General features: G+C 46.9%; 1 protein-coding gene across 2 annotated transcripts; it reads left to right on the plus strand.

The window, feature by feature from the left end:
• ATP2C2 (ATPase secretory pathway Ca2+ transporting 2) lies at positions 5,557–27,489 on the plus strand. Of its 2 annotated transcripts, none has more exons than XM_021408849.1 (27): positions 5,557–5,689; positions 8,961–9,068; positions 9,556–9,672; positions 11,289–11,378; positions 11,454–11,489; positions 11,572–11,633; positions 12,442–12,550; positions 12,629–12,778; positions 12,892–12,960; positions 13,420–13,495; positions 13,737–13,803; positions 14,799–14,923; positions 17,154–17,251; positions 17,915–18,016; positions 18,824–18,913; positions 19,897–19,998; positions 20,597–20,753; positions 22,152–22,322; positions 22,875–22,972; positions 23,057–23,107; positions 23,452–23,618; positions 24,287–24,355; positions 24,427–24,543; positions 25,095–25,242; positions 25,822–25,917; positions 26,221–26,362; positions 26,910–27,489. In XM_021408849.1, exons 1-27 carry the CDS (start codon positions 5,591–5,593, stop codon positions 27,092–27,094), a joined length of 2,901 nt encoding a protein of 966 aa, XP_021264524.1. In that variant the 5' UTR covers positions 5,557–5,590; the 3' UTR covers positions 27,095–27,489. The 2 variants fall into 2 exon arrangements, with proteins under 2 accessions (XP_021264524.1, XP_021264525.1); XM_021408850.1 differs by having other exon boundaries at positions 27,028–27,489.

Here is a 27,513-nt window from a genome sequence, read left to right on the forward strand (position 1 = left end):
GAAAATTTACAGATGGATTGTTCCTAATGAACTTCTGTTTACTGGATGTTATCAAAGACATCGCCCTTCCTCGTGGTGCTATGGTGTTTGTTTTTGCAAGTTAATTCTTTTCAAGGTATCGTTTGTCAGACCGGGCAACAGAAGCTCCAGAAGCAGCTTGTATAAATGCTGTGTTATCAGCAGCGCTATCCGTCGTGTGCTGGAAAGGAAGCATGCACCAAGTGAGTTGTCTTCATCTCTCCAAAGAAAATGGCTTAGCAACAGTTTCACGAAGCGCAGTAGGAAATAGTGAACGTAGGTTGTTTTCCTTGTCCCCACGTATACCTTGAAGCATTTGGTGCTACGACGACTTCACAAGTATCACTGTGTGCTAGCAGTGCTCATCGGATCCTCACGCACCGTCACTCACATGGCTGGAGCTGCTCTGCCTTGTGGGAGCTGAGGATCAGCAGCAGAGCCAGGTGGACCCTTCCCGGTCCGTGCATCCGCTGCTCAACGGGTACGGGTTCTGCCACTTTGGTGCTCAATAAAAAAGTGACCAGGATATTTTGCAGCTCTGCCTAGTTTTGGTTGTGTGTTCTTGACAGATGCTTTGCCTTAAATTCTGAAAAGAAAGGACAAAGATTTGAAGTTTAAGGAAGCTGACGAAACACAGGAAGACAGATGTCTTTTTGTCCAAGGGAAGGGAGGTGTCAGATCCCAAAACACATCCACCACTGCCAGTGTCCTCTTCCAGAGGGATCACCTCTGTGGGGCAGGAGTTCTTACAATCTTCTTTTCTTCTGCTCAGGCTGGTGGGAAGTGCTGTGAGGTGAGCAGGGCTGATGAGCCAGATAAAAGGTGATCTTCTGACTGGACTGGGCATTTATCCCAGCGATATCCGTGTCGATTCCATGATATCACTCGCTGCCGGATGGCCTTGAGCTGTCAGCTCAGGTGCTTTGCGCTGCTCAGGCAGCTTTGCGGGTGGCCAAGGCTTCCTCTAAGAGTGGAAAAGCAAACGAAGCGAGAGGCCGATGCTGGGCTGGTGCCCACTGCAGAATACCAGAGCTGAGAGAGGAGCCTGGTGCCGGGAGGCTGTGCTGCTGAGCGCTGCGTTTCCAGGAGCAGACAAGACCTTGCTCCCACATTGCTTTTGCCCTACCTGCCTGGCTGGAGTGGGCACAAGTGCCTTCATGTTGATTCCCTTCTTCCCCAGCATTGTAATAGAGAAGCCACAGAGAGAAACTGCCTGTAATTCAGCCAAGGAGGCAAGAGGTGGGTTTCATTGCTTAAAATAGGTTTGCTGTGGCTTTCGAGAAGAGACCAACTAGAAAAAGGCATCGGGGTAGCTCGTCAGTCTGGCCTTGGGAGATCCTTGGGATCTCTTGAACTTATGGTAATGGTCATCTGGCCTGTTTGGGTGGGCAGATTACAGATGTATATATGCACCTCATGCTTCCTGCTGTGAAGTGTGTGGTGGGCTATGTACCTTGGCTTTCAAGGTTTTAATTATGTCTTAATTTCTTTCTACATTAATGCAAGCAAATATATTTTGCTGATGCAGCTGGCTGTCTTCATGGAAAACATTGTGATTTAAGGCATCATCTGTGAGTGAGACTGAAGTGCTAACAGCACATCCAAGAGCCCAGCAGCTGGAGCCCACAGAATGAACATTGCAACAGGTTTCTACCCAGTTACAGGTCTGCATTAAAACTGCAGAGAGCATCGCTAGGTCAGTAATCTGCAGAAGTTGTAAATATGAAAATAACAACAACAAAATGTCATTTTTACATGCCTAGTTCAGAACTCCATTAAGGACAATGGTGCAGAAGGGGCTTGCCTACCTTCAGGAAGCTGTTCCGTAGTTCCATGCAACGTGAAGAAGTCTACAAGGCTGAGACAACGCACCAACAAGTCTTTAGAGCCTTGGCACACGCAGCAGGACTTGTTCATGGGGGTTGTTTGCTCTGCCATCTCACACTGTGTACTCAGGCTGGATGTTTCTCTGGTGGTGGTGTCAGGTGAGCATCGATTGCCTCTGGCAAATGGTGCAAGAACAAAAGAGGTGCAACAGGTCACATACCCCTGCCTTTCATTTCCCTAACGGCAGAGAGTCCCGACCATAGGGTTGTGAAGCACTTAGTGAAGTTACTCCATTTTTTTCTAACTGCAGAGGAGATCTCTTTGCTGGACTCACAGGATACAGCAAGGAGGACCTAAGGGGATTATAACATCATTTAAAACCACATTTAAAGACACCTTTTCTTGACGAGTCTGCAGAGGTTAAGTCCTATTTCTTCCCATCATTTTCTCCTTGTAGTTAGCTTGTGTAGACAAAGTATCAAGAACCGTATGGGAAAAGCTGTACAGAATGAAGGCAGCCTTCTGGCATTTTCCATGCTGGAGGCAGGAACAGTGGGGCTTATTGCAGGTGGCCAGGGCCACCCCACCTGGCAGGCCTCCCAACTTAAACAGCAGAGGCTGTGCAAGCAGAAAACAAGAGATTTTAGAAAAATTCCCCTTTCCTTCCCAGTGACATACCTAGGGACAGACCTTGAGTAATAGTGAAGCCAGACTGCTATCTGCCCTGTATCAATAGCACTGAAAAACATGGAAAGAAACCATAGCCTAAATCTTAGTTCCTTGCTGCTATAACAGGCTGTGAGCTTTCAAGTCAGAAACCTCTCTTCTCTGCCACCCCTTGCTGCACACACTATGCAGCACTGAGAGCAGTGCTCTCTCTTTCTCATCAGAAGAGATTTTTCATTTGAAGGATGTGCCAAGAAGAATCTGTGTGGGCAGGTCTGTGTTCCCACTGGCAGCAATGGTTATTCTGCTCAGGGGCATGGGAAAAAACGGACCTGAAGGCAGAATGTTTGGACACCTGGGCAGCAGCAAACCCCATCAGTACCATGCACCAGAGTTTCTTTCCCTCAAGGTGGCACAAGAGGAGCAGAAGTGTGACCAGCCCTGCTTACAGAGAGCGTAGCAGGTGAAGGAGACTGAGCCACCTGCATGCTGCAGGGATCTTGCACCCATCGGTGGGGCCTCTAGGAAGGAAGCTGCCCTCTGTGGTACTTAGCCAGCTTCCTGTGTAGGCTGCTTTGCTGACAAATCTTCCTCTGGATCAAGCCTCCGTGCTGCCAGGGCTGGGGTGAGATCTTGGTCTGTGCACCACAGAGGGGCTCACAAGGGAAATATGCTTGCCTCACACGAGCCAGGGCCCAAAATGCTCAGTTTTGGACAGAAAGCAGCATCCAGAGATAACTTTTTGGGCTCGCACATAGAATCATGGAATGGCTTGCGTAGGAAGGGATCTTAAGATGATCCAGTTCCCATGGGCAGGGTTGCTATCTATTAGAGTAGGCTGTCCAGGGCCCCACCTCCAGGAATGGGGCATCCACAGCTTCTCTGGGAAACCTGTGCTGGTGCCTCCCCACCCTCTGAGAGAAACTTTTCCTCCTCGCAGTAAATAAGAAATAATAGGAAATAATAGAAAACAGTAATTGCTATGTTTTTTTTTTCTATCCTGTGAAATTTATGTGTTAGTCCAGGATGAAGAAATACAACTCGTAGCAGTGTTGTTTTCTTTACATTCTAGTCTTGATCCAGTTTCTTCCCGGCCAGGTGTTGGACTCGACGATCTTTGTGGGTCCCCTCCAGTATGGGATATTCTGTGTCACCTCCCTGCCTGCCCTTGGTGCTTAGCACCCAGTGGGTGCCCCAGTGTTAACTGGAGCTGGGGCACATCAGCCTCTGTACCTTACATATACTCAGGATTTTGTTCTTCTCTGGGTTGTTTATTCAGCACTGAGTTACATGTGTCTCCACAAGCAGCAGCTCTGTGCCAAGAGGAGGAAGTTATATAAGGAAACCAGCAGCAAGAGCCTATTGCTCAATTAGCTGCATTGTCAGCAGCGCTTGGCTAACGAGAGCCGTGCTCAGCATTGTACAGCCCACACACACATTGCACAAAGCTGGCCCCAGGAGGAGCTGGGGTCTTACCTACTGGTTGCTCCTCTGGTGCGTGCTGGCTGTACAGGTGGTGGGAGAGGTTTGAGGGTCAGAAAAGCAAGGACAAGCTCAGGCAAATCTTTCCTACCATGACAGGGAGGGAGGAAATGTTTTTCACCATTTTTCTATCAGAGACCTGAGGAACAATTCAATGAGACCCCAGGGCTGTGCCCGTGACAAACACACTCAGATGACCAGAAGGCTGCATTTCCTGGCTGGGCAGTGCCTGCTCTTTTTATCAGGACCATGGCAGAGCCAGCTGGCTGCTGGCTGCTCTTTGCAAAAGCTACAGGAGGAGAGAAAATAATCAAAAGCATGCCAAATGTTGGGATGCTTTGCCACCTCATTCCCATCGATTTTGATAAGGTATGAACCTTCCTGGTGCCTTCGGGAGCCCAGGCTGCCTTCAAGCCCTGGCTAAGGCCCTGAAGACCTGGATGTGAACTGCCTGCAAATCAGTGCCCAGCATGATCCTGGCTGTTTTCCCATGGGAAGGAGCATTGTTGCAGTGATTCAGGAACTTCCTTCATCTGCCTGACGCATCCGCTTCGGGTCATTAAGAAAGCATTTCTCAATCGGGAGCTGAGAGAGGTAGGAAGCCCCAGCCTTGTTTTACAAGAGGCCGGCTGTTTGCAGAGTGTTGCCCAATCATTTTGCTTTTCCCTCAACCTTTGGAAAGGAATCTTCAATCCAGACTGCTGCAGCGGGGCACGGCGCATTGGGAACACGTTACCTGTGTGTTACAGCATCGTGCCGGTGGGGTGTCCCTAGGGCTCCTCCACTTTTGCTGTAGCTGGGACCTGGAAGATGCAAGTAAAGCTGCACTGAAAGGCTGAGTGGAAAGCACCGGTTGGAAGTCGGCCAGTTTTTGGGCACCGCAGGAGAGATTGGGTTCTGGGAGAAAACTGTTCTTCTGCAGATAGTGGCACAGTTTTTTTTCTTTGACTGGGAATGACCTTTATTCCCTAACTGCAGCTTTCCCTGGCGAGGTAGGATTTAATCCCACAGTTTACCTACCCCAGAGGGACAGTTTAAGCCTCAGGGAGCCCTGCAGTCACGCAGCCTGGGGGAGTGCGTCGGTTTCCTGGTGCAGACCCGAGCACGATGCTCCCTGACAGGCAGCTATAAATCCTCCAGAGGATGCAGCTGGTTAACCTCACCCATGTGTCAAGATCCAGCATGAAAACATTCCCCTCTGGCACAAGAAAGGCCGCGCCATTTAATAAATCAGCACCGCAGACTCACAGTGGGCTCACCCTGAGCGGGGTGGGGGGCTCACCTTACACACACGCTATGCATCGGTGCCCTGCAGGTTTGCAGCGAGCGGCAGAAAACCCAACCTGCTCAGCCCTCAACGTGATCTCCAGGTGCTGTGCACGCACACACCGCGCTCTCGTATCGCCACAACCGTTTTTAAACACACACAGCCTTCCTCTGGCTTTATGGGTGCGCAGCCTCCCTCCGGCACCTGCAGCCGAAGGCGTGACTTGGCAGGTGACACTGCCTCTCCCTGCCTGTAGCCACAGCCCCGCGCTTGCAGGGGAATCCAAGCAGCGCCCGTGGCACCGGGCTGCTCCCCACCGCCCCAGCAAAGATGGTGGAAGGAGTGCTCGCCAAACTCTTCCCCAAACGATCGTCCGCTCGCTTCACGCAGAAATATCAGCCCCTCGGGAGCGCCGAGCCGGAAGAGGAGGTGAGGATTTCCCAAAGCCCTTGCCGGGACCTGCCGAAATACTTGGGGTGCTTGGGGTTGAGTCTGTCGCCTCTGCCTGCCGGTCTGCTGTGCCGCGGGAGCGGGAGGTGGCTGTGACTGTGCTCTGCGAGCTGGGACGAGGGTAACGACGTCTGCCAGGCAGCGGGATGAGGAGGGGGCTCGTTTCTGTGGGATGCACACCGCTCAGGGCCTGCGGGTTGCTGGGCTGCACGCCCACCCCGTGGGTTCCCTGCGCTGCTGCTGGGCATCACTGCACCGAGCTGGGCTGCGGGGCTCAGCCTGAGGAGCCTGCTCCGTAATGCTTGCTTTTCCTGAAAGATGCTGATGTATGAACGCTGGATTTTCACTGCCCCTTTTTGGTCCCATGGCCGATGGGTCGAAGCGCCGCAGTTCAGGTGTCGCATTTGTTGCTCTTGTTGTTTTTTCTCCACTAAAACTTATGGGCTGGGATTCTTTTGTTGCCACATTTGTTCGGCGCAGGGATTTCCATTGCTCAAGACACTTTTCTCCTACACACCAGGGCAGTGCGGTGCCCTCCCACGTGAACACGATCCTCAGCGTGCAGGGTTCGCCCTTAGTCCTGTCCCAACAAAACCATCCATACACTTCCAGATCCTCGGGTTCTTTTCTGCCATCATCTGACTGAGGCCCGTTCTCAGGTGTCACTTCTGCTAATCCTCTGAGCCTTCAGAGCCTTGTCTTTCCAGCAGAGGGGCTGATCATGGTGACAGGGAGAAGAAAGCAAGGCATTGAGCTCTTCCCCCCCTGCAGCACGATGCGCTCCTCAAGCACAGCCCCAAATCCCAAGGAGAGGCCGCGAGTGTCTGCAATCCGGCTTCGATGGGAGGCCGAGGTTTCTAACGCTGTGCAGTCAGGGTGCCTCCGGCAATTAGGCCGGCTCGTTCTGCTGCTGTGCCTAAATAAACAGTGATACATATTGACTGCGGGACGTACGCCCTGCTTGAATTATAGCTCCAGTCCTGCGGAGTTTCACATGCTCATAGCATGGCAGGGGTGACCGGGGTTTTGGCTGTGGGCACAGCGAGTAGGCAGAGATGTGAAAGCCCAGTGGCTTCAGGCAGGTCCTGTGTTTATTACAGGTGAACACAAAGCGGCCATTGCAGCACAGCTCTGCAGAGGCTGGAGGATGTCAGGGTCTCATCCAGAGCCTTCATGGATGTTCCTGTCATTTAGAGGCACACCAGAAAGCCTTTTTACGGTGCTGTCAGAAATGAAAACCTTTTCAAGGCCAGTCTGTGGGGTCACTGCTAGTCCGTGGGGTGGAGTAATGAACAGCGCAGTTACTACACCCCTAAAAAGCAAATTTCCAATCTGTTCTATTTAAGTTCACCAAACAATTCTTTGTATTTTGTGTGCATCCCAGTAACTGCCATGGCTTGAACAACTTGGTGTATCGGGAACATACTCCCAGGCTGTGATTTAGTCTGGTAAATGACTGGCATTTCCCTGACACCCAGGCACATGGCATCAGCAGAACCTTTCTGTCCTTTCCCTCATGGCACTGAATCCACTCGAGTCCCAGGAGCCAGAGCCTGGAGCACATCCACTTCCCAGCTCTATCCTCCATTCAGGGCTGAGGTGGGCTTATTTCATTCAGTAAGCAGGAAGAATATACAGGAAGAAGGCTTCTGTTTGAGGCTTTAAAGGGCCCCTTGTTAGACTAAATAACTTAGCCCACTTTTGACCAGATTACAGCATACAGGGTCCAGGAGCCCCGTGCTTTTCCCCTTGCTGCACAACAGCTGGTGGGTTGTTTTGGGGCCGGGGTGGAGGTGCTGGGGCAGGCAGCCGCACAGCTCTGCCGCAGAGCTCTCCCGTCCCCCAGCATCCCCTGGGCTCACCAAGCAGTAGGTAAATGCTGATTTTGGTTTCGTTGTGTCTTGCCGCTCGGCTGTATGGCATCACTCCCTTGTGCTTGAGTTATGTGTAAGGGATAAAGGCTGAAAAGTTGACTTGTTCATGTTGATAGCCCACATCTGGTTTAAAACCTAAATAGAAAGTGATGCAAAACGTGCTCCCAACTTGTGCATGGCTGGAGCTGTCCCGGGAGTAAAAGCCGTGCCACGCTGATGGGCGGCCATGGTCAGGCACAGGCTGAGCACTGTGAATGAGCTCGCAGCAGTAAAAGCACTCATTCACAGCAGCCGTGGTGCTTGCACATCCACGCATGTGCTTCCGTCATTCCTCTCCTCCACACCTTCCCAAAGGTAAACACCAGTGATAGAGCGGGAGCTGGCAGACCCGGCTGCTCCCACCAGCTCCGTTGCCTCGTGCCTGTGCCGCTTCCCATCCTCCAGCACCTTTCATTAACCCATAGGCTCCATAAGATGAGGCTGTTTTCTTCTGCTTGGAGGCAGTGGAGGTGGGGGAGCAGAGCAGCCTCCTCTCCCTGCCTCAAAACTGAGTCTGCTTCCTCCCGTTGGGGCAGAGGCTGTCCTAGCTCACTGTTACCATTCTTTTTTCCCTCTGGCGGGTTGGTTGTGTCTTTAACATGGAAAACCAGGCTTTCCTTGCTCTGAGCATAGAACACACGGTGAAACACTGGCATGGCAAAACGCTTATCTTGGGCAGGATCCCTGCAAACAGCACGGCCCCTCGTGCTTTCCTGCCCACAGCGCTGCCGCGTGTTTGTCTTTTGGCAATCCAGCTCCTAATCGTGTTGCTTTCTGCCAGCTGATAACAGCCCCAAAGAAGGTTCAGGCGGCCTTTCAACCGAGGCAGCACCTCAGTCATTGTGAGGGTCTGACAGAAAACCACTGAGCTGGTCCCAGTCCCTGCCTGCCCCTCTCTGCCAAGCAGCCAGAGGGGAACACGATGGAGATGAGCTGACTATTGGATGTACACAGGGGTGAGCAAATGCATGGGCATTTAGCCTAATAACCAAACAGGATTGAGCGTAATAACGTTGCTGGTCATTCTGGCAGCAGAAAAGAAGTTGTTCTCCCACCACCACAGGAAGGGTCTCCTGCCTCCAGGCGCACAGCCAGCATTCCCAGCTGCCTCGGGGTGAACATCAGGGCTGTAGGACAATGAGGTGCACCTGACTATGGGGCTGAGGGTTAATTAGGGCGTGTTATAAAGTGCTGTGATGGCAGAAGTGGTTTAGCTACCTGTGGAGCCACAGGGCTGACAGGATAAGAGGATGGGATTGGGGGAGAGGCAGAGAAATGCTGAGTGGTTTCTGCTGATGGGGCCCTCACCTAATGAGTGCTTTATTTCCTTTCTGCAGAGCCAGGAGTGTGAGCTGAAAGTCGTTGAGCAGGAGAAGGAGGTGACGGTTCTGCTACCGAAAGACGCGTGTAAATGCCATAAAGAAGACTTGGCAAAAGCCTTAAATGTAAGGGGTCTCAGCTACATTCATGAAAATAACAGTGCAGGCTGCACAGCTGTTGACCCAAACCATCAGCAGCTCCTTAGAAATCATCATGCGAGTGCACACCATGTATTTTCCCTGCTTTTCAGGGCAGCTTTCATTTCAGAGGCCAAATTCCTGGTGCAGTTTTATCACCCCCAGCTGACTTCACAGCCTGGCCCCGCACCCCAGCTCTGCCCCATCTCCTGCCCGCAGCATCGCTGCTGCACAGTGGGGTTGCTGTCCCCAGCTGGGATGTTGGCTCTGGCAGGGCTGGGTGCAATGCCTGGTGCTGTGACTGCTGCACGTGGCCAGTGAGATGGGCAGAGCGATGCTGGGGCTTGGGAGGAAGGGTCCCAGTTAGACTGTCTGCTCATGGGCAAAGAGATAATTTGACATTGAGGCTGGTGCTTACAGCAGTTTTCTGTGAGTATCCTCCACCACGTAACGTTTCGCTTTGATGTCCTGCTAGGTTGATTTACAAACTGGCCTCTCTGAGATTTCCGTGCTACAGCGCAGGTTAAAACATGGCTGGAATGAATTTTCAGTAGATGCCACGGAGCCCATATGGAAGAAATACCTGGACCAGGTAAGTGTTTTTGGCACAGATCCTTGGCTCCTACCGATAGCCCCTAGCTGGGGTGGCCTGAGCAAGTCTGTATATTGAAATATTCCATGGATTCAGCCCTGGGACAGGATGCGCCCCGGATCCAGAAACTGTTCCCACAGTAAAGCCATTGTGAGGTGCAGATGCGGGCTCATTTAACCTGGAGATAACATCTTAAAATAAAAATAAACCTTTTTATCTCCACACAGCCCACAAATCAAAAGTTACAGCTCAGTGAACTGGCTTCTGGAGCGCATCTATTCCCTTTAAGGGAAGCAATAAAATCAGGGAAGGTTTGGGAAAGCCAGCTGTCCCCAAGGAGTCATGCAGAAGGTGGGTTTGCTGTCCCAGTTTTCCCCAACCAACTTATCTTGAATTTTATTAAATATTCTCATGTATGTTGAATGTATCTTTCACCTATGAAAGATTTCTTCTCCACCTCCTCTGCCCAGGGAGTGGTGGAGTCACCATCCCTGGAGGTGTTCAAGAAAGCTTTAGATGTGGTGCTAAGGGACATGGCTTAGTAGGTGACATTGGCAGTAGGTGGACGGTTGGACTGGATGATCTTGGAGGTCTTTTCCAACCTTGGTGATTCTGTGATTCTATGATTATTTGAGTTTTTAACCAAATAAGAAGGGTGGCTTTATTTCTTTATTTGTTTTCAGCTAGCAATTTGGGTATTTTTAACATTTTTATTATTATTACTTTGCTTCCTTTGGTGTTGTTTTAACTGGGTAATGAAAGTTTTCCTTGCTTTGGAAGGCTTTCTTTTTATTCCATGGATTATCCTTTTTTTCCTGCGTGATCGATATTCTTTAAGTGCTTTGATGTAAGCATCACTAATCTCTTCAAGGGTTCTTTTAGTTTTAATAAAAAGTGAGATGCTAGGTAGTTTTGGTTTGGCTGTTTTTGTTGTTTTTTTTTGACTCTTCCTTGACTACCTTAACAAATTATTTCTCCCATGAGGACACGAAACAAACTATTCAGTGCCATTCAGTTCCACCAGTTCCCATGCTAGCTAAATGGAGTGGTGATTTTTTGCAGGTAGGAGCAGGGCCCTTAAAATCCATGTCTAAAAGTGGAGGAAAAAATGAGAAGCTCTCCCATAGTGCATGGCATCCCAATTCCACTGCTGATTTTGGTGATGTTTCCCATTTTGGGGGGGGGGATTCCAACACCTGACAGTGTTGGCTCCTGGGGCCAGGGCAGAGCTTGGCAGATTAATGAGGAGAAAAAGGGAAAAAAAAAAAGAGAGGACTTCTAGTATCAAATTCTAAAAAGACAATACAAGGTTTTGTCTGCGCCTGTCGTGCCTCTAAGGAGATTTCAGAGTCAGCCCTGCCCTATGTGTCTGAAAAGGCAAACCTTGCCTGTGTAGGATAGGGGAAAGAGGGGGCATTGTGTGTGTTGGTGAGAGCCTCAGCCTTGTCCTGGTGGTCCATGTGCCATGTAGGGGACCCCAGTCCAACCACAGGCACTGCACCCGCTCTATACAGGAGGGTTCCTGCACCCAGACAGTGTCTCCAGCCCTTTCTGAATGGCTCTGAGACCAGCTCAGACCATGTTGATGTTCTGATTCGTTTCGTCTCTCTTTCCAGTTTAAAAATCCCCTCATTCTCTTGCTGCTGGCTTCCGCTCTGGTAAGCGTCATCACTAAGGAATACGAGGACGCTGCGAGCATCACCATGGTAGGTGCATGTCTCCTGGACCCCGGCCCTTTGCTTCCCAAAGCCAACGTGCCTGTAATACCTCTCTGTCCCCAGGCCGTGCTCATCGTGGTCACCGTGGCCTTCATCCAGGTACGTGGAGCAGGGCTCAGCCCCACAGCCCCGAGCAGGTCGCCCACCTAACTTGGCTTTCTTTTCCTTTCTGATATAAAAGGAGTACCGCTCTGAGAAGTCTCTGGAAGAACTGAACAAGTTGGTCCCCCCTGAGTGCAACTGGTGAGGCACAGCTGGTTGGTGGGGTGTGAGCCCTGTGGGTTATGGGGGCAGAACTGGCTGGCGAGGAGCATGACTTCAGGTCATGACTGGTGTAATAATAAAACAGTGTCTGGAAGATGAAGATGGACTGAGAGTGCTGGGGTTGTTCAGCATGGAGAAGAGAGGGTTCTGAGGGGACAGCACTGTGGCATTCCAGTACCTAAATGGGGCCTCCAGGAAAGCTGGGGAGGGGCTGCTTATCAGGAAGTGGAGTGACAGGACAAGGGTATATTTAAATTAATTAGGAAGAAATTCTTCACTAGGAGGGTGGCAAGGCACTGGCACAGGCTGCCCAGAGAATTGTGGGTGCCCTGGGGGTGTTCAAGGCCACACTGCATGGGGCTCAGAGCAACTTGGTCTAGAGGGAGGTATCCATACCCATGACAGGGGGTTGGAACTGAGAGTCTGTAAGGTTTTTACTATATAAATGCTGTTCATGTCATTTATTGGTGACATGTAACTATTCTACAATGTGCCCATCTGTTTAAGGATTTAAACTGAGAGCAAGAGGGAAGGAACGCTCTCTTCTCGTGTTCTAGTGGGAGGTGTCCTTGCCCATGGCAGGGGGGTTGGAATAAGATGATTTCTAAGGTCCCTTCCAACACAAACCATTCTATGATTCTGTGGTTAATGTAGATTTTGTTATTTACTCTGGAAGATCCTTGGGGCAGAGCTCTTGCTTTCCTGCCAGTCATTCCTGAGCCTGCAGATGGAATAATGAGCTCACAGCCTGGTTTCCTTTCTTCTTTTTCCATTTTTTCTAATATAGCCTGAGGGAAGGAAAACTGCAGCATCTTCTAGCACGAGAGCTTGTGCCTGGAGATATCATCTATCTTTCTGTTGGCGATAGGGTCCCCGCAGACCTCAGGCTGATAGAGGTAAATGCAGCTCCATGGACAAGGGCCAGCTTTGAAAGGGTGTCTTAACAGTGCAAGAAATGGTGTGTTTTTATTTAGGTTACAGATCTGCTGGTGGATGAATCCAGTTTTACAGGAGAAGCTGAGCCTTGCAACAAGACTGATGGTGTGTTACTGGAAGCTGGAGACTTAACCACACTGAGCAATGTTGTTTTCATGGGGACCCTGGTGCGATATGGGAAGGGAAAAGTGAGTCAGTCCTCTCACCCCCCGTCTTTTCCCTGATGTCAATCACAGAATCTTTTAAATAAGATTTTTTCATCTACTTTTCCCTTTTGTTTTTTTTTTTCCCCTCTTTTCAGGGTGTAGTTATCGGGACAGGTGAAAACTCACAGTTTGGAGAGGTGTTCAAAATGATGCAAGCTGAAGAGGTAAAGAAGTCTCTGGGTCACTCTGGAAGTGGCGGATGTGCTGGGTGAAAATTGTGAGGGGGGCACTGCTGGGGATAAATGCGCCGGGTCTATCTCTGCTATTGAATGCCTGTATGACTGAGAGCTGCCTGAACCGTATGGCTTCTTGCTTGGTTTTTTTTCTTGGTTTTTTGTTTCTTTATTTTCTCCTTCCTCCACTTCCTCTAGGTATATAAATTTTTACTTCTACACATGCCAAGCTTTCACTGGCTACATCTCTGAACCAAACACAGATGAGGTGTTAGGAGCTAATTAACTCTTGATCTTGGGTTTGGAGTGGGTAAGCCCTGGGCAGTATGGGGCAGTTGTAAGGGCCACAGTAATGATGACCAGGACTGTGTGGGGCTATCATTCTGCTCTACCTTCATCTTCGCATCTTTCATAATGAACAAAGAAAAACATGTTCTCTCATGTTTCCAGACTCCCAAAACACCTCTCCAAAAAAGCATGGACAGACTGGGGAAGCAACTCACCCTTTTCTCCTTTGGCATAATTGGTGAGTTGAACGCAATGCTGATAGTTGTGTGGGGAGCTGAGAGCCCTCTGTGCACTGGGGCTGCTTCTTTCTGAAGTACTTGGCATGGGTTACCTGGATTTTGGGGGCTCTAAGCAGAGATTCCTGGGAGGGAGAGATCTGGGGGCTTCGTTGCATGATTCCTTTTCCAGCAACACCTAAAGCAGGTTTGAGAGAGATACTTTTCCCAGTGTTCTTTAATTTGATGTTTTCCCCCCACCAGGTTTAATAATGCTCATTGGCTGGTTACAAGGGAAGCATCTTCTCAGCATGTTCACAATTGGAGTTAGGTGAGGATTTGAAAGCGCCTTTCTCTTTGATTTGTTCTGAAATACCAGGGAGTTTCCTGTTCAAAACAATGGACGCTTCACGAAGGAGAGCTTGCATAAGACCCTTCTGAAGTACACATTGATCTTGTGCTGGTGTGATTGATGTTGCCTTTACAGTTGAGTTTAACAGAAAAAGAAGTATGGATGTCTTTGGGAATCAGTTAAATTCAAATATTTTTTTCCTTTTTTCCTCTGAACGAAGTATTTTGGAAATCTTCACTGGCACTTCCACCTCATCTTACCGTGAATGTCCTTTCCTGTCTGTACTATGAATTTAGAGGGAGTGTAACAAGAGCAAATATTAGCCTTTACTGTTCTTTCTAGATTTACACATAATGACAGGAATGTGCATTTTATGGACGTGAAATGCATGTGCAAGCTCTTAATCAAACATAATAAACCACGTGTTTTTAGTAGCACCCATAAAATCTATTGTTTGATGTTGTCATGACTCTCAAATCGGTCCTTTAAAAAAGCTTTCCATGGAAATAAAAAAAAAATAAAAACAAAACTGCAGATAAGGGGCCAACAGAGCAACAGGGAAGGAGATGTGGTGGCAAAGAACAGTGGTAGTTTGTACCCACACGTAGGAGATGTGGGGCTGCGTATGGCCAGGAGTCGGTAGCTAACTTGTGAGATGTGATGTCAGGGAGCTCCATCCTCAGAAAGTTAAATGAGTGAAATCCAACCTCTAAATCCCTACTGAGCCAGAAGTTAATGCTCTTCAACGATGTGAAGGAGAAAAGTGATCGCTTTGTCAAAATTGTCCAGATAAATGTTGAAGGGTTGGATGGATACTCTGCTTTTTATTTTTGGTCCCAGCAGTGCACGCTTCCACTCAGATGTGCCCACATAGGCAGGAAGACTCACCCCATAGGGATGTCCCTTTGGAATGTTTGGTCAGCACTTGCAGTCTGACCCATCCATTGAAGCCATTCTCTCTCCGTTGTCCCCAGCCTGGCGGTGGCTGCCATCCCAGAGGGCCTTCCCATCGTGGTCACTGTGACACTGGTGCTGGGCGTACTTCGCATGGCCAAGAAAAGAGTGATCGTGAAGAAGCTGCCCATCGTAGAAACCTTGGGTAAGATTGCAAAGGAACCACAGGGTTTGGTCATTTGTTCAAATTCTGAGTTGAACAGCGGTGGGTTGGCCAAGTGAGCCTCAGTTTGATTTTTATTATATCATTTTATTTTATTACTTTATTTTTTTTGCTTTATTGCTTATTTATTATTTTAATATATAAACATGTGTATTTTATCTTGGAGCATGCTTACTGGGCCAGAGCAACCCATTCAGACTTAAATACTACTGTGTTCCTCACCTTTTTCCCTTACTTTAGTGACAGTAACATGGTCAGGTGCTGTCGTCTATTAGGAATGGTGCAGAGAGAAATCGATTATGGCATCTTCCTCCTGCTGCAACCCAACCCATGGAGTGCAATGCTCCTCTGCAGCCATGCCTGCTCTTTGCTGTTTGGGTTGAAAGGCTGGGTTTCTCCTTTTTCTCCATTCCATGGGACCATGCTGCAGGTCCCTGCCATCCACTTCTTTGAGGGGCCGCAAGGCCTTTTAGCCAGACAGCAAGTCAAGCCTGGTGGCATAGACGAAACTATTTGCCTTCCTGCAGTCGTTGTAGCCATCTTTCTCATATCCAAAGAGCCGTCGAAGATAGGGATGAGAGAGGATGTTGAGAAGGCATCCAGCCCACTCACACAACATGAGGCTGAATAAACTCTTATGAAAGTATTCCTTCACCTCCTCTTATCTTCAAACTGGCCCTCATCCCCAGGTCACTCTGCTCCAGGCTTTGCTATTCTGACCTTGGCCAGTATGGCAGTTATATGAAGGGGAAGATGTATTGTGCACTTAGGACCACTCATTAAAATGTGCACCAAGTGCCAAGCTGGGCACAGGGAGCTCCAGATATCTGCTGTGCAGCCGGATCTTCAGCTAAGATTTGCCTGACTTTGAAATGTTGCTATTGTTTGAACTGCCCTTGTTTGTTCTGCAGTTAAGGAATCTTATCACCCTGATATTATTGTACCTGCCCTGACCCAAGACATCTGAAACTGCCTTATCTCATTAGGAATTTTGTTCTGGAAGGGCTGCGCCCAAATAGGCATAACTGCCAGATGTGCAGGTACTCTGCCAGGCGGCCTAGAAGTGGAAAAAGCTGTACTCTATACATTCATTGCACAGCGTCTGGTAAACTTCTCAAAGGGAGAAAAATAATCATAGAATCACCAAGGTTGGAAAAGAGACCTCCAAGATCATCCAGTCCAACCATCCACCTACCACCGGTATTTCCCCAATAAACTGTGTCCCTCAACACAACATCTAAGCGTTCCTTGAGCGCCTCCAGGGACAGTGACTCCACCACTCCCTGGGCAGCCCATTCCAGCGCCTGACCACTCTTACGGAGAAGAAATTTTTCCTAACATCCCACCTGAATCTCCCCTAGCACAACTTGAGGCCATAATCCTCAGGCTTTACCCGATTCTGTAACTGTAAATAATTGAAAATGAGATGTTAGAGGTGATAGCGCAGGAAAGCTAGTCAAGTCAAAACTGCAGTTAATTTCCTCACAGCTCAATCCGCTTTATTCTCTCCAGGCTCTTACCTGGAGGTCATTGTGTTGGTGAGTCTTTGCTAAGCTGTATGGTCACCTCCAGAGCCAGGGAAGATGTTCAGACTTCAAAGGGAGCTGCAGTCTGATTCTCTTTTGTGTTCAAGTCTTTTTTTTTTCCCCTTTTTGGGAATGGAAGATAGCCAGAATGGCGTTAACTGTGCTCATTCCCTCACTTGCTGTATTCTGCTGTAAATAAGCCCTGGCATAAACATGCTTTATTGTCACAAAGCAAAGCATGAGTTGGGCAGCTCCCATGTTTAGCCAGATTTTAAAGTACTTCTTGCAGCAGTTTTTGACACATACAGCCTCCCAACCCCCTGGCGAGGCGGGGAAGTACTGTTCCTAACTTAGAGAGAGGGAAGCAAAGGTTAATTAAACAGCCCATCTGAGGAAGCGTGCGGCAGAGTGGGAATTTGATACTTCTTCTCAGAACATAATACTAGCTGTTCTGTTGGCGTGCAGTGCTGCAGCCTGGATGCACTGGTCACCTCCTGCAGAGCGGGGCCTTCTCTGGCTGCTCGCCACCGGATGCTCAGACGATGCAGGGCCATCTTCAGCTGTCTCCTACCGCATCTCACAACCAAATTACTTGCACAGTGCCACGAAGCGTAATCAAATTCTTTTCCTCTCATCCTTTCCTTTACAACTTAATGAGTCCTGATTTAAAAACTTCCCCGGGTCAGGTTGCTGCAATGTCATCTGCTCAGACAAGACGGGCACTCTGACCGCCAATGAGATGACAGTGACTCGGCTCGTGACCTCGGACGGCTTCCAGGCAGAGGTACGGAGGTGGTGATTCGGGCTTTCCTATGCAAGCTCCGTGGGGCTGATCTGCTTTTAGTTCTGTGAAGCCCAAAGAGGAACGTTGAGTCAGTCCCCCAAAAAGCACGTCCTTGCACATCACTGGTTTGGTCCAAGGGAAGGGGCTTTCACAGTGCTGGAGACATGGGGCTGCAGCTCTGCCTGCACAAAAGCCACGCAGATGCCATCAACAAAGATCTTCGTTGACTTCATCTGCTGTTCTCTGCAATTGTGAACACTGAAATCTGCTCTTGAGCCTTGTGGGTCCATCTATTGTAGGAATATTTATTATGAGTGAGTTAATACTTGGCTCATTTACCTGCTCGCAGAGCTGATGAAAAATGCAGGCATGATCAGGGCTTTAGCAATACCAGTGAGCCCAGTGCAACCAAAGAACAAGATCTCTTGGCTGAGCCGCGCAACACTTCTACAGAACTTGAGTTCAGAAGACAAGCTGATTCTTTTTGTCCTTGCATTTTCTTAATATACATTCATTACCAGCAGCATTGCCTTGAGCTAGAAAGAAAAAATCCCAGCATGCCTTCAAAATCAGAAATTTTCTCAAGTGCACCCCATTGTACAGAGACACGGCGTAGTCTTGTCTGGCACTGAGAAAGTTGTTCTCTCTCCCTGCTTTCCTCAGGTCAGTGGGGTGGGCTACAATGGAGAAGGAAACGTTTATCTTCTGCCATCAAAGGAAATTCTTAAAGAATTTTCCAATGTCTCAGTTGGGAAACTAGTGGAGGTAAGTGTAAGCTATGAATCAGCTTGTCCTATTTGCAGTCAGTTTTAATTAGCACAGATCATGTTGGTTAAAGACTGTTAAAGAGAACACCTCTTTTGTAACTTAGACAAAGTGCCTGGTGAGTGCAGTCAGGTAGAAATTCTCCAAGTAATCATGATATGAAACCTGAAGATTATTGGTGAAAGGCAGCAAGGAAGACGTGCAGGGAAAGGCTGGAGTCATCAAGTTAAGTGACACTGATGTTTTGGAACAAAATACAATTCTGGCAGAGAGAGCAATTATTGTTACCGTGTTCAGGTTTTTAATAGAGACAGACTCTAGACTTCAGCCAGCTGTGCAATCAATATCTAAATGCACTGTGATGGTTTCTGGATTTCATGTTAGCATTAAGTATAATCCTGGGCATTTGAGTGTAGGCTGAAGTGGAGTGTTTGAACAGTGAATTGATCTGAGCTGGAGCCTCCAGTGGAGGCTAGGCTTTACTGTACCCATAGTGCATGTCAGCAGCAACGGTAGGAAGGTCTGAGTTCTCATGACTTAAGAAGTTGGTTGGATATATATCGTATTTTGCTTCAGGTTAATTTATCCAAAATGCTATATCTTACCCCAAAATTAGCATATTCTGTGGATTAAGCGGGTTTAGAAAGCACAAGAACTGATCTCAGGAGATGCAGTTATGGGGAGTAGTACATCTTTTGGGATGTGGTTGCTTTCATTCTCCCATCTCTATTTCACTTAAAGAGATGGAAAAAGCTGTGAATTTCATTGTGGAAGAAATGAACTGTGTGAATACTTCCCTTTCTCTAGGCTGGCTGCGTGGTCAATAATGCCATTATCAGGAAAAACACTGTGATAGGACAGCCCACAGAAGGAGCTCTCCTCGCTCTTGCAATGAAGGTAAGATTGCTGAGATTTAAAAATATTCCAGAATTTTAAAAATAATAATAATAAAAAAAAAATGAAAAGCTGGACCTGTTAAGTCTGACAGCAGTGATCAGACTTCCTTAAAGTCTGCAGACTGCTTTTATCCTTTCTTTCCTTTTCTCTTCTCCCCAGGGTTGTAGATGTACACCTCTCCCATGTAAGTCTCTTGCTATGGACAAACACCTTCCCTGAGTTTCTGTGCTAACAGCAGTAATTGTTTTGCTTGGTTAACCAGTGCAGTTATGCTGCATAGATTTCCTCTGAGCTCAGACCAAAATGTCTGTTTGTATTTCCTGTGCATTTCAATTAAGAGTTCAGGAGGAAGATGAGTGTGAAAAACGAGCAAGTGCTGGCCATGTCAGAAAGCATAGCGTAGGGCCACCTGGGTTTGGATCATTTGATAGCTATTTCCCTTTTTGTGGTCAAGATCACGTAAAATAAGAATTTTTAATGAACACTGTACACATACTCAGAGACAGAAGGCCATGAGCACCTCAAGGAATCATCGGATCAGCTCTATGCAACTTGTGGTCTGCTGAGCTCAGGTGGGCTGTGAGTTACAGCAGGTGGCTGATGAAGCAATGCATGCAGACATCTGGGTTTAGCTCCTAATTTTAAAGCCTGTAACTCTAACAAAGTTGATCCGAAGCCCCACTGAGGGCCCAGGCAGCACTGCAGCTCCATGGTTAGTGCTCTTGCAGAACCCAGTGCTTCTTGCAGAAGCTTCAAACTATGGGTTATTTATCCCATAGCAGGCACCAAAGGGAAATTTCTTTTTGAAATAGAGGTTCTACTCTTCCCTGTGCTTTCTCTTGAGCTCTGTGAAATCCAACTGCCTTTGAAGTACGTGGTCAGTTCTTGACATATACTGTGCCGTAAGAAAAAAAAATATATATATAGACAAGCTTTGGCATTGCTCAGCATTACAGTGCTCTTCTTATTTTACTGTACTTTAGATGGAATTAGCTGACATAAAAGATATTTATGCAAGAAAGAAGGAAATTCCATTTAGCTCTGAACAAAAGTGGATGGCTGTGAAATGCACGCTGAAAAATCAGGTAAAGCAAACAGTCCTGGGCTGGTTTCGTGTTTCTAATTGTGCACCTCAACAATGGGCAAGAAACGGTATCTCTTCAGCAAACAGCGCTTGCAGAAGTTAACTATATCAGGAGGAAAACTGAGCAAACCTCAAAATTCCTGACTTGGGTGTAATTTTAGTTAGTAGTGCTGCGCTCAAATAGGGGAATTCTTTGCGTGTAGTGGTTTGATCAGGAAAACAAAAGCTGTTGGTGAAAACTGGCAGGGGAAGGGAGATGCAGTGTTTGGAAGAAAACGTTGGCCATTCTTCCCTCCCCTGCTTAACGAGGAGCTTGTCTTAGCTGATATCGTTCTCTGGTTGAACAACTCACATAGCATTTCATTACCACTCAGTCTGTGTCTGTGGTGGCTGAGCATGAAAAATGGCCCAAGCAAAGCCAGCACATCCTATAAATAATGCATGCAGGTGGGCATGTCACGAAACAGGTAAAAGAGCAGAGAAAAGGACTTCGTTTATATCAGATGAAAAGCTTTATGCGTTGCCAGCGTTTTTTATAAGTCCTCTTTTTTTTTTTTTGTTTTTCCTTTGATAAAGTCCATTATCTTCTTCCTTTGAAGGATCAGGAAGATATTTACTTCATGAAAGGAGCATTTGAAGAAGTTATTCGATATTGCACGATGTATAACAGCGGTGGCATCTCATTAACGCTTACGCCTCAACAGAAAGCCTCCTACCAGCAGGAAGAGAAAAGAATGGGCTCCTCAGGTCTACGGGGTCAGTCCTTGCTGTCTGTGTCCCTTGTTACGCCCCAATGCCTTCCTGCTCTGTTTTGGTTTGGGTGGGCAGTGGCTTAACCCTTAGCATCGCATGCATGATCTCTTCATGGTACGTGTTAGAGTCCAGCAAGGGTCTTAGTCTGCTGGATGTTGCTTACTATTAATCTTTTCTTTTTTCTCCCTTTTTTTTTTTCCTTCTTTTTCCTGCTGGATTTAAATTAGCGAGCTTGAAAAGAGCTGAAAGTATTCACTGGTACCAGTGAACGTTCCTCTTGCCTGAAGCGTTGTGATCATCTGAGTTACAGTCTGAATGTTGCATTGAAAAGCTTCACCTGATCTAGTCACTGCTCTGCCAAGTTTTGTTTTAAAGAGCTGTTTCAAGAGCAACAAAAAGCAACTGCGAACGGGGATCAGAGCGTGGGTTTGGGCACTGACATTTTCATTTGACGTTTAGTTCAATTCTTTTTTAGGACCAAACGTAACGATCTCCTTTTGATCCTGACTTCATGTCAGTGCACGAACTGGAGAATTCTCATAAATGTGGCATTTCCTTCATCGCTGAAAGATCACCTCAGAAATACCTTAGGCTCTCACACAGTAACAAAGACATATCGTCTTCTGTGCATGTTCCCAGCACATAAGTAAATGAGAACATGTCTTGGCAGCGAGGTCTGGAAGATGCAGTTAATGTATGTGTTCTCCAGTCCTGTGTCTTGTGGTTAGTAACTGGTGCGTGGAGCTTGCTTGGCAACACCTAAATCATCTGGCTTGTGAATGGCAAATCACCTTCCAAAAGAAAAGCAATTAGCTGAGGCAGCTGCTGTGAGTTTGTGATTCAGTCATCAAAGCAACGCAGCCCTGAACAGCTGGCAAAAATCCTGCAGTTATTCAGGACCAATTGGATGATACTGTTAGGCAACAAGGACTGAAACAACGTGCTCAGAGCCCTCCTTCACACGATGGAAGTTTCACTCGTTTAACCCGATTTATTTCTCAAATTGTGGATTGAAATACAAAGAAAATAATAAAAACTCAGATGTGTTTTCACAGGAGCACTATTGTTTTATGTAGCACTTGGATAGTGTCTGGTCTGATGTTGCACTGTCTCAATCCATCTGCTTGTAGGGAAGACTTGATAGACATTTAAATTAGACAGAAATAAATCGTAAGGGAAATTTCGGAAACAGAAATGCTCTGATTCTGATAATCTGGTATTATTTGAGCAGAGCAGTTTTTTGAGCCTCCTATACAAAAAGATCTGAATATCAGGTTTTAATGACTTTTTCAGTTGGAAAACTGGAAAGTTAAGATCTCCTCTAAATGTTCATTTTAATGGATGGAAATGAATTCTAAATAATTTAGCTTTGTCGTTGTCTTTTCCCCCTTCTGTTTCCAGTACTCGCGTTGGCCTCAGGTTCAGAACTTGGCAAACTAACATTTTTGGGTCTGGTTGGAATAATTGATCCCCCCAGGGCTGGAGTGAAAGAAGCCGTGCAAGTCCTTGTCGAGTCTGGCGTATCAGTAAAGATGATAACTGGAGATGCCCTGGAAACTGCTGTGGCTATAGGTAATGAGCCTGGTTTCTTTCCTGTGGGCTTGTATTCTGTCTGTCAGATCAGTTCGATGTTGTGTTACGTTACCTATCAATAATCATCTTTATCATTCTTTTTGTTTGTGTAATAGAGGCTCTAAATATCACTGACTTCCTGCCTTTTCCATTGAAACAAATATGAAACGCAGCAATAAAACAGCTGTGCACTGTGGGCCAAATTCCTGTAAATTGTGCTATTGCAGAGCCAGAAATGGCAAAATCTCTGTATAATGCCCTTAAATGAGATAAATGGCCTTGCTGGGATTATGGGCTCTGCTAATGTTCCAAGTGTGAGCATCTCTGCTTCCCATTTTTGCCTTCTGCCTTTAGAAATACGCTGTGCAAGCAGCAGAGAGGGGAGGGTTGGATTTAGTACTGGCTCCAGTCCTGAGTACTGCATTGCTTCCACGCTGCTGGAGTGACTGGTTTCACCAATTCTTAAATTGCTGCCTCTGCTCTTCAAGTCAGGAAATGGTTGCCTTTTTCCAGAGCTGATGAGCGGATCTTATTCTGGGCTTTTCTTTGCAGGACAGAGTATTGGTCTCTGCAATGGGAAACTGAAAGCCATGTCTGGGGAAGAGCTGGACCAAGTGACAGAGTCAGAACTCTCATCCACTGTCAAAAATGTAATGGTTCTGAACACAGTATGAAGGCCTTGTTCCATCTCCACTAGCATCCATCTCATGGCATCATGTGTTTTTGTTCTTCAGGTTTCCATTTTCTTCAGAACAAGTCCAAAGCACAAACTAAAAATCATAAAGGTACGAAAAGCTTCTCAAACCCATCATAAACCTTGCAAAAATAAGGCATGGGGAGAGCTCAGGAGTTCTGTCAACCACCTGGTCTCCCAGCACAAGATCAGCTATAACTAGATGGCCACAAAACCAAAGCTAAAGCATTGGCACTACTTACAATGGAATCATTAGTGTTTCTGCTGCAGACCTCTCCTGGGTCATCTGGGAGATGCTAGTAATACCATGCTTGATATTAACAAGCAGCCTGCCCTCAGAACTGTACAGCTGTTCTGTTCAGTGCCCATGCTGTGATTGCCAACAGGACTTCTCTTCACCTGGCTTCAGAGTCCCTCCTCTCTTCTCCCCCACAGGCTTTGCAGAGAGCTGGTGCCATCGTGTCAATGACAGGAGATGGTGTTAACGATGCTGTGGCTCTTAAATCTGCTGATATTGGGATTGCAATGGGGCAGGCGGGTACAGATGTCAGCAAAGAGGCTGCCAACATGATCCTTGTGGACGATGACTTCTCAACAGTAATGTAGGTTCAGAGACTTCCTTAGTATCTGACCCTTTCTTACTTCAGATGCTTTCTGGCTATCCATTGCAATGAGGCTGTTATGTGACTAGCCCTGGAAAAATCACAAGACTCAGGACGTGTAAGTGGAGATGAATTCCTCAGTGGGGCCTGGCTCTCTTTCAGTTGCATGTACTGCAATGACTTTTTTGTTTCAGGTGGTGATGACAAAGCTAGCTTTCACCTGAAAGCCCTGGCTTCTTGTTGCTGTAGCTATAGAGATTCCTCAGTTACTGTAGCTACCTGGAGATTTAAAAGTGCCTACAAGTCTGGGTAATCTTGTTCTCTCTGCCTCATGCAAGAAGTTCAGAGGAAAGATGCATAATTTGCAATGCTCTGTTGGTTTGTACCAACAAGCACAGAAGGCAGAGTAGAGTGTGGATATATTAGGTCACATGTCTGCTTTATGAACCAAGACCTGGCCACGTGAAGCACAGTTTTCAGATTGATTAGTCCTGATAAAATCATTCTAACTGAGAAGATACATTGTTCTCCTGTTTCCAAGCTGAGGCCTTTATTTCAGCTGAGATAAGTGCTAGGGATGGTAACTTGTCTTCAGGGTGTCGCAGGGAGAGCTCGCTGTGAAATACTGCTAATGTCAGTTAATAAATAAATTCTTCCCTCTTTTCCAGGAATGCAATAGAAGAGGGAAAAGGAATATTTTACAACATTAAAAACTTTGTCCGGTTCCAGCTGAGCACGTAAGTTCTTGTTTGCTTTAACTGCAGTAGAAGCAAGGCCATGCAGACTAACCTTCTTTTGTGCTTTGCAGGAGCATTTCAGCTTTGAGCCTAATTACTCTGTCAACAGTGCTCAACCTACCAAATCCACTCAACGCTATGCAGATCTTATGGATCAACATCATCATGGATGGGCCCCCAGCCCAAAGGTATAGAAGAGTCAAATGAGCAACGTAGCAGCTTAGGTTGGCTTAGGAACACAAGCCGTTGTGATTTCTTATCGGTGTGCCAATCACTTGGTGGTTAAATAAGACAAGCTGTACTTATGTTCCCTTCTGGTCCCTCCTAAAGCTGTTTACTACTTCTGTACTTGAGGTTTGACACCTTCCTGTTTTGGGGTGGAACCAAAATCACAAGATGCAAGAACCTCATCCAACTGCTAATTACAACTACTTCATCATGGAAGGGATGGCCAAAATCTCACCCCTAGCTCTCCCTCTATGATGACATATGGGTATGACGCACTGTTAGTTTAATATCATGTCATTGTAGCAGTTTGTTTTGCAAAAAAAAAAAAAAAAAAGCCTTTATCTTGCTCTCACAGATAATACAGCCTTATGTAACATTGCCAAAATCCTGGCATCTCTCATGCTTTACTTCAAATAATTTAATCCTCCAGATCCATCTTCTCTTATCAGCAGCACTATTTCAGGACAACCTGTGTTAACTAAATGCAGCATTCCTCTTCTATTTGAGGCAGCCTGGGAGTTGAACCTGTTGATAGGGATACAATCAAACAGCCGCCCCGATGTATTACGGACACTATACTCAGCAAATCACTGATCCTGAAAATCTTCATGTCAGCTCTAATTATCATTAGTGGAACCCTCTTCGTCTTCTGGAAGGAGGTGAGGAAAATCTGCAATCATATCTTGTTTTCATCAGGGTGGAGAATGAAGTGGAGGGCAATTTCTGAAGGCAGTACACGTTAACCTTCTGAAATACATCCAGTGGGGAAGGATTAGTAAGGGCAGAGTGTTAGGAAGCCAGGGTCCTAGCTCTGTTTCTGCTTTCCTGTCTTGCCTCTCATTTGGACCTTCCTATCTAGAACGAGAAAACTATGACTTGAAACAATTCCAACACTCCAAGGTACTTTAGAGTTCCACAGACACAGAGAAGACCAAGCACATAAGTACTGTGCATTTGGGTTACCTGAAATTATTAGTGCTGTAACCGTGTAGATAATTCAGTTTAGAATATGCTTCATTCAAAATCCACATCTGTTAAAAATAGGGTTGATACGATCATGAACTCAACAATTAGGGAGAAATTAATGCTACCTATAGTAGCTAGAAGTAGATTCATTCTTTTGTTTGACTGCACTTTGAACTGCCTGGGATCGTTACAGGGAATATTTAGTTCATCTACTGCACAGACATACTGTTGTAAGGCCTGACTAACCCCTGGAACTCTGCGTGTGCTTTCAGAATCCCAAAGGTGGCATAACCCCCCGCACCACAACGATGACTTTCACATGTTTTGTGTTTTTTGACCTCTTCAATGCTCTGACGTGCCGCTCTCAGGTGAGATTGTTGTGTCAGCAATCGTTTCTGGTCTAAAAAAAAAACCCACTAGAATGCAAACATTTTGCAGAGGGAGGCTTTTTTTTTTTAACAGTCCTTTAAAGCTGTGTGATTTTTATCATCTTTGTTATCTACCGTTCTTCAACTGTAATGCCTTCAACTACCCAGCTCTGCCCGAGCTAGCATTCACATAACTTCAATATTCCCAATAGTAATAGAGCTTATGAGCAAGGAAGCAGCCTGATCACCAACAGGAGATTGGGAAATGCTATGTTTCTTTTAATTTTTTTTCCCTTTCTCTAGACAAAGCTGATTCTGGAAATAGGCTTTTTCCGAAACCGCATGTTCTTGTACTCTGTGCTTGGGTCATTTCTGGGACAGCTGGCTGTTATCTATGTCCCTCCGTTACAAAGGATCTTCCAGACAGAGAACTTGGGAGTGCTAGGTAAGTTACAAAATACGTATATATTTTCTTCTAAGCTACTTTAAAAAGCAGATGGAATTGCCAAGTTGCTACGTGATTGCTCCCAGGAGATTGCTGGTAGGAGAAATCAGGCAGCAGCACGTATACCTACATACACAGAAGCAGCTATACAAAAATGCTGGTGTTTAATGATATTCCGGGGTAGGCTTTCCATTTTGATTTACTGCACATAAATGCAGACAGACTGAGATCTTCCGTGAGCTCTGATGATTTTTCGTTCAATAAATCTATCCGGGATCGTTACGCAGTCGCTTCGTTTTGCAATGTGTAAATGTTGCGGCGTTGAAGCGCAATGTGTGTTTTACCATCTGAGTCAGCCTGGGCAAACTCTGCTGTGTTTTGCGATATCAAATCTACATCGGGCACCTTGTTAGAAGCGGGGCTCAAGGGTTCCAGATGATCAGTGAAGTCCAGCCATCACGTGGACTGTAGCAGCTGGCTGCATGCTTCTTGTCTGGTGTGGACAAGAATAGAGAAGACAGTAGACAAGTCTATTCCAATTCAACAGCTAGGCCGTGCCTCTGTGCTGATGCAGCAGAACAACTATCTGCAGCAGGAAGGCCCTCAGCCCAGCACCAAACCCAGCCGCCCACTGTGTTCACCCACGCTCTGTTCCCTCTCAACAGACTTGCTCTTTCTCACGGGACTGGCTTCCTCAGTTTTCATCGTGTCCGAGTTGGTCAAGCTCTGTGAGAAACGCTGCTGCCGCCAGCAGCACACCAAGGAATGCTGGAACTGACGCACAAGAGTTGGGCAACTCAAACGCACCAGGCTCATAACGATGCACGTCTTGTCTGAAGATAGCCAAGTGAAGCTGCACCGACAGCTCTTCCCACTGCAGCCCGTTCCTTCTGCACACTGCACGTAAGCGACGCGAGCTGTCAGCAGGCACCTCGGGAATGGCTCCTGCTGTAAACCACGAGCAGGTATATTTCCTAACGTTGAGCTCTGCGTCGAGAATGCTGGTAGCCCCCAAACGAAACGACGCAGTTTCACACCTGTACAGAAACATCTATCGTGCATAAATTGAAGTTTTATTTATTTAAATCACAGTGATTTTTATTAATAAAATCTATGTTTTAAAATGATGCACAGAAGTATCCGAACGAGAC

This window comes from Numida meleagris, chromosome 10, assembly GCF_002078875.1.
Source record: "Numida meleagris isolate 19003 breed g44 Domestic line chromosome 10, NumMel1.0, whole genome shotgun sequence".
In the NCBI taxonomy this organism is placed as follows: Eukaryota; Metazoa; Chordata; class Aves; order Galliformes; family Numididae; genus Numida; species Numida meleagris.